The sequence below is a fragment of the Oncorhynchus kisutch genome, linkage group LG12, assembly GCF_002021735.2.
Source record: "Oncorhynchus kisutch isolate 150728-3 linkage group LG12, Okis_V2, whole genome shotgun sequence".
In the NCBI taxonomy this organism is placed as follows: domain Eukaryota; kingdom Metazoa; phylum Chordata; class Actinopteri; order Salmoniformes; family Salmonidae; genus Oncorhynchus; species Oncorhynchus kisutch.
In genome coordinates, this window is record NC_034185.2 from 13,607,434 (window position 1) to 13,613,647 (window position 6,214).

Below are 6,214 nucleotides of genomic sequence, written 5' to 3' on the forward strand. Positions count from 1 at the left end.
ACCAATTTCAGATGGGAGTTAGTCTGACTTTGCCCGACAGGTGGAATTCAGCTAACACAGCTGAGTTTGCACTAAAGCCTATAGCAGCGCTGATGGCTCGAGCACAAGTCACAGAGAGGACACTTATAATGCAGAACAGGTCACCACTACTGTACCCGCAAGAGCCAATAACCATGTCTGTGTTCCAATTGTCTCCCTCTTCTCTCTGTGTATATATAGTGAACTACTTTTGAGTAGGGCGCATAGGTCTCTGGTCAAAAGTAGTGCACTATATAGGGAATAGAGTGCATAGGGCTCTGGTCAAAAGTAGTGCACTATATAGGGAATAGAGTGCATAGGGCTCTGGTCAAAAGTAGTGCACTAAATAGGGAATAGAGTGCATAGGGCTCTGGTCAAAAGTAGTGCACTATATAGGGAATAGAGTGTCATTTGGGACTCACACAATGTCGCACAAAACACTGACTATCCAAATATTTCCTTTCAATCGTATGGTGTCACACACATAAAGAACGGGTCATATTTAGAAACATGTTATAGTGACTGGTTGACTGAGGTCAGAGACAGGGCACAGGGGTTTAAAATGCCACGGGCTGGTATAACGTACTGCTGATGTGGTAAGTTAAGAATAGGGTGGTGTTTGCAGAGCGTCTGACACAGGAACCGTTTCATGGTATTGACGTCTGATAGAGTTCAGGGAAAGGACAGTGGGTTAGAATGATAAAGGTGGCGTATATATTATCTTATATGTACATAATGAATAGTCAATGTTGGGAGAAATGTATTCAATCTAGGGGCCGGTGTGTGTGTGTTGTGTGGATGAGGTGTGCATGTGGTGTGCGTGCGGTGTGTGCGGTGTGTGTGTGTGTGTGCGTGCGTGCGGTGTGTGGTTTGTGTGTGTGGTGTGCGTGCGTGCGGTGTGTGTATGGGTACACTTTGACTTCAAGAGAATGTAAACTAGAGACTAAGGAGTAGATTAACGATAAGCATGGTGTTGACGTTATGGGATTGGTTGTAATTCATGTGTGCGTGTAAGAGTGTGTGTGCGAGTGTGTGTGTTTTACCAACGTTTGTGCCATAGCATTAAATCATTAACTTTGCTTCGGGTGTCTGTTGTGTTTCTCATAGTGAAAAACAGGAGTGCTAATCTCCCAACCTAGTTTATTTTACATCATATTTTCATTTCTAACAGTCATCACATTTATGCATTAATCAATACTCAAAAGAAAGTGTTAGTGAATTATGTCTCACTCACTATCAAAAGTAAATATTGTCAGACTTTGGTGTTTACATTGGAGTAATTACTTGGAGTACGTCATATTATATATTGCCATAACTTCTGTGAAATAAGATGTTTTAAATGTGCTCACTACACGTCAAGACATACCTCTCAGTGAACGCCTGATGAAGGTCTATTGACCGAAACATTGGTTGAAAGATTCATTCAATAGTATGTGGAGCATTCAGGATTACTAGTGTGCTGGAGTTTCTTCTTTCTTCAAATGTGCTCACTACAAAATGGTGCTCTTCTGTGTGTCTGTGTGTGTAGAGATACTGAATATAAGGGAATACAGCTGTCCTTGGACCAGATGACCCCTAGCAAGCCAGCGTTCTCATACACCAGTCCTCCGAGCACTACAGACGAGAGGAAGGGCACCAAGCCCTGTGTAACACACACCAAGGCCAAAGTCAGAGTGTCCCCCTATCCACAGCAAGTAAGACACTTGGTACCTCTGTGGTGTACTTGTTCCCTAGCACAGTAATAAGAAGAGCATCTGTTTCTCTCTCCTGTAGACCCAGGAGAGAAATGTAATATATAGTTTAAACCTCAAATATTTTCTATTTTCCTACAGTTTTCAGCCTTTCACCCAGAGCGTTCCGAGTCCGACCAGGACAGCCAATGGGGAGGTAGCCCGCTGACAGACTCTGCCTCGCCTCAGCTGCTTGACCAAGGGGAGGGAGCGGAGGGCGGGGCCTGCGCCTACAGACTCTACCCCGACTCCGGCTCCCTGTGCTATGGCCTGGCCCTCTCCGAGGAGGACCTAACGCACACCCACACCCCCGCCCACCCTCACATCCCCGCCTGCGACCGTGGTGCCCGCTGCCAAGCTGGTCGCTACTTCCTGGGTGCTGCTCCCCAGTCTGGACGGGAGGCCTGGTGGGATGCCACGCGCTCTGTACTCTCACTGCCCAAGTCGTCTCTGGAGAACGGCGAGGGCTACGACCTCACTTCCTATCACAGCCTGGTCCAAGGTAAGGCGCTAGGGTGACGGCCGCCACCATCTGGAAATATGGGTTGTGTCCCAAATGACACCCTATTCCCTATGTGGTGAACTTTAGGTCCCATAGGGTCCCGGTCAAAAGTAGTGCACTATATAGGGAATAGAGTACCATTTGGAACGCAACCATACAAATCCAACATTTCCCTGGTAGCTTGTTTACCAAATGGACCGTGGACATTATGGTCCATGCGAAGTTGTTTCTTGCCAGTATGCCGATTGTTACCATCTGTTGTGCAATAATTGCCCACTGTTTAATCCAAGTTATTTCACATTTCATGTACTCAAACTGAAAGACAACTCCCAAAGGTGCTGCTGCCAAGGAATGTACTGTCTATTAGGGATTTACAAGACATGATCAGTTCTATGCATATTATCAAATGTCATTTCATGTAGATGGATAAATAAATCTGTCTGTATAAATCTGTCTGTACAAAATGCAATACTTCACTCCAGTCATATTTCAAGTTTGTATTAATAGTCACATAGCAGTTATAGGCAATGGCGTACATGGGTATTACATAAATATGCAGTAAAATCATGAACCGTGAAAATCATGGCGATATGTCCTTTTGGGTTTGGGGCTAGTATTATTACATCAATGTGGAGACTTGTGGTGACATTTTGTGTAACAGGAAGGGGCCACTGGGACGAGGAGAGCGTGGTCAGCTCGCCTGAAGGGGGCGGCGGCTCCACCAGCGACTCGGGTGAACGTTACCGCAGCAGCACTGTCGGCGACCATTTCCAGGCGAGTCCTCAGGAGCCCAGCAAGATGGAAACACTGATCCGCGTCACGCAGCAGATGATCAAGGAGGAGGAGAGCCGCCTACAGCTGCACAAAGGGCCCCTGGACGCCCTGGGCCCAGTGGGGGGTCTCTCAAACAAGAGCCACAGACCCTGCTCCTTCACCCCCTCCTCCCTGCCCCTCCTCCAAACTGCCATGCCCGGCGTCGTGTGTCGTGGCCCGGGAGTCGCCGATGGCATCAACCTCACCCTCACCTCCGAGCGCCTCCATCACCGCAACGACGCCGGAAATGTTTTGGGTTCCCACGACAACGACGACAAAAACACGGCCAGCCCGGCCTCTCTGTCGCGCCTCAGCAGCCCCAGCTCTGACGGAATCCCCAGGCCGGGCCTGTCCGTCTCCAAAGACTACCTGCAGAGTCAGACAGATGTCTCGCCCCACCACCACCCTCCAGTGCAGCAGGGGAGCCCTCTGCTCTACCCTGCCCAGGAGAGGCAGCACCTGGACAGGCATGCAGCCTACACCCTGACTGGCTACTCCCTGGACCACCTGTACGACGCGGAGAGCCTGAGGAGCTACTCTGGGCTGGCAGGAGCCCAGTACGGCATGCTGCCCCACATGAGGATGCAGGCCGACCAGATACAAGGACACAAGGGCACATCGGTGATCATCACCAATGGGAGCTGACCGTACATGACTGACATAAAGACAGACCAATCCTAGCATCTCACTGAAGGAGTAAATGTTGGACTTACAAACTTACTCCTCATACATTAGGGTCTGATCCAATTTTAGTGTCAAGATATTCCCCATAACACAGGTCTTCTCTGTCACACTTCACTGAGCCCAATAGAGTCCAATAGAGTCCAATAGAGTCCAATAGAGCCCAATAGAGTCCAATAGAGCCCAATAGAGCCCAATAGAGCCCAATAGAGCCCAATAGAGTCCAATAGAGTCCAATAGAGCCCAATAGAGCCCAGACCCAGCAAGCAAAATAGTTGCAATAATGTCAGGCTGGCAGCTTTTGTTAGTCCTTAGTCAGGTTGTATACGGATTATAAAAGAACATTGTTTCAATGTCTTTTTACTGACCAGAAAAATAGATCTTTAACTGGTTGTAATCTGGTTACCTGATGAAATAGTAAACAAAATATGACATCTTTCCCACATGTCTTGATGTTATTATCATAAAAAGGCAGGTTTAACTGTAATCTGCGACCTCTACAAAAATAAAATGTTTACAACCAGAAACTAATGTCATTATGACGTTCCATGCCAAATTTTGCCCTCTGGGTAATTTAATTCCTCCCCTTGCGTTGAACTGAGATGCTGTGGAAAGGCTATTCAAGCTTTCAGTGAGTCCCAACATAGTGTCACGCACCAGCAACTAGGCCTATCGAAATGATCATTTCCCAAGGTAGTAGACAATGTGCAATTCCATTACATGACCTCAAACCAGATAAAGCATTGTGCAACTTCCTCACAGAAACTTCAATGGAGGGTAAAAGTAGTTCTTTATAAAAATACTCATGTTTTTCTATATTTAATTGTCAACATGTTGAATATTTCTTTTCTTCTCAATTAAATGTCATGTTTAATGTCAAAGTAGAACATTTGGTGGCAGGGTTGCTTTAGTTTCAATGTTGGCATTACCTGTGCATCCCATTTGCCAAATTTCCCCCTCTTAGTAGAAGTCTTAAGGCGTGACAACAACATCGTTTATCACTTTAAACTTCTGGTGCTTCATTATGTGTTTCAAATTGAAAAAATAATATTGTTATGTTTACTTTTCTTACCCCAAAAAATATGTAAAGTATCTCCTGTGTAACTTTATTTATGATGTAAATATGTTCAGAAATTGCTTTCTTTTTTGGACAACAGGTCGTAAGTGTATCTATTAACTGGGGATAAAAGATCTTTTGATTCTAAATACAGGTGCAATCAAACCCTCGTTGATGTCTTGGTTTTATTCTGGTCTGTAATGTGTTGGGGGACGCGGTTTGATCAAACTGGGGTGGATACAAGAGGAAAAAAGAACACTGAGAACACAAGCCATCACGACATCACAATGCCGTTGTGACTCACTTTAACTTTCAAATGTTATTGCCTTTTTTCTCTCATGTAAGACAGTTCCAGCAGTATAAGTACTTGCATATGTAAACACTTTGACCTTACCTTAGCAGTAATAGTCCTGCCATGTTTTCTAATGTAGTTAAGTTATTCAGATGTAGTCGTCCACCAGCATGTCTGTCTGGAATGAAAGGCTCCCTGACTGGCGCCTGAGAGCAAAGCTCCCATCACTCACTGTTGACATGGGCATGTGATGGACCGCATGTGTTACCAGCCAGCCAGCACTGACGTTCCAGGAGGTCGAGCCATTACACAGCTCTGTTGTCACCTCCAGATGAAAGCATAAGAAAGAAAGTGTGTGCGTGCGTGCGTGGTGTGTGCGTGCGTATGTGTGCATGCGCGCGTGTGTGAACTTACAGAGTAGTATGTTTTCTAATGTATCTAAAGGGAGGGGTTAGGGCTGCAGTCCACTGGCCCTTTGCCTGATGTGCCCTTGAGGCTTTCACATGCAGAGCAACCAAATACTGGGCCCATCGCCCAGAACCAACAGCCTCCATAATAACCCAACCACACCCCCAACAGCCACCCCCTCCTCCATACTTCCTTGACATAGTCAAACAGCCTATCAAATCCATCGGAGCCAAATGACTCCTGGAATCCTGGCACTTACACAGAGGGCAAAACTGGTTCCAATGATGTCAGGATGACAACCTTTGTGAGGAATTTTTTTTGTTGTCTTTATAGTAACTAGAAAAAGTATTCTTTATCTGGTTATAATTGGTTATCTGTTGTCGCAACCAGATAACAACCAGATAACAACCAGATAACCACCAGATAACAACCAGATAACAACCAGATAACAACCAGATAACCACCAGATAACCACCAGATAACAACCAGATAACAACCAGATAACAACCAGATAACCACCAGATAACCACCAGATAACAACCAGATAACAACCAGATAACAACCAGATAACAACCAGATAACAACCAGATAACAACCAGATAACCACCAGATAACCACCAAAATATGACATTTCTAAGCTTCTTGATGTCGTCATGAAAATATATATATTTCACTGGTTGTATACATTTATCTAACGTCACTTCAACCAGAAA

General features: G+C 45.5%; 1 protein-coding gene across 1 annotated transcript in view; it reads left to right on the forward strand.

The window, feature by feature from the left end:
• LOC109900538 (single-minded homolog 1-A-like) overlaps positions 1-4,971 on the forward strand; it is a 17,915-nt gene extending 12,944 nt beyond the window's left edge. Inside the window, exons 10-12 of the mRNA XM_020496195.2 lie at positions 1,547-1,712; positions 1,851-2,250; positions 2,912-4,971. Of these exons, the coding sequence (XP_020351784.1) occupies positions 1,547-1,712; positions 1,851-2,250; positions 2,912-3,708 (1,363 nt within the window). The 3' untranslated portion in view covers positions 3,709-4,971. The remainder of the gene's footprint in view (positions 1-1,546; positions 1,713-1,850; positions 2,251-2,911) is intronic.
• Positions 4,972-6,214: the final 1,243 nt, after the last annotated feature.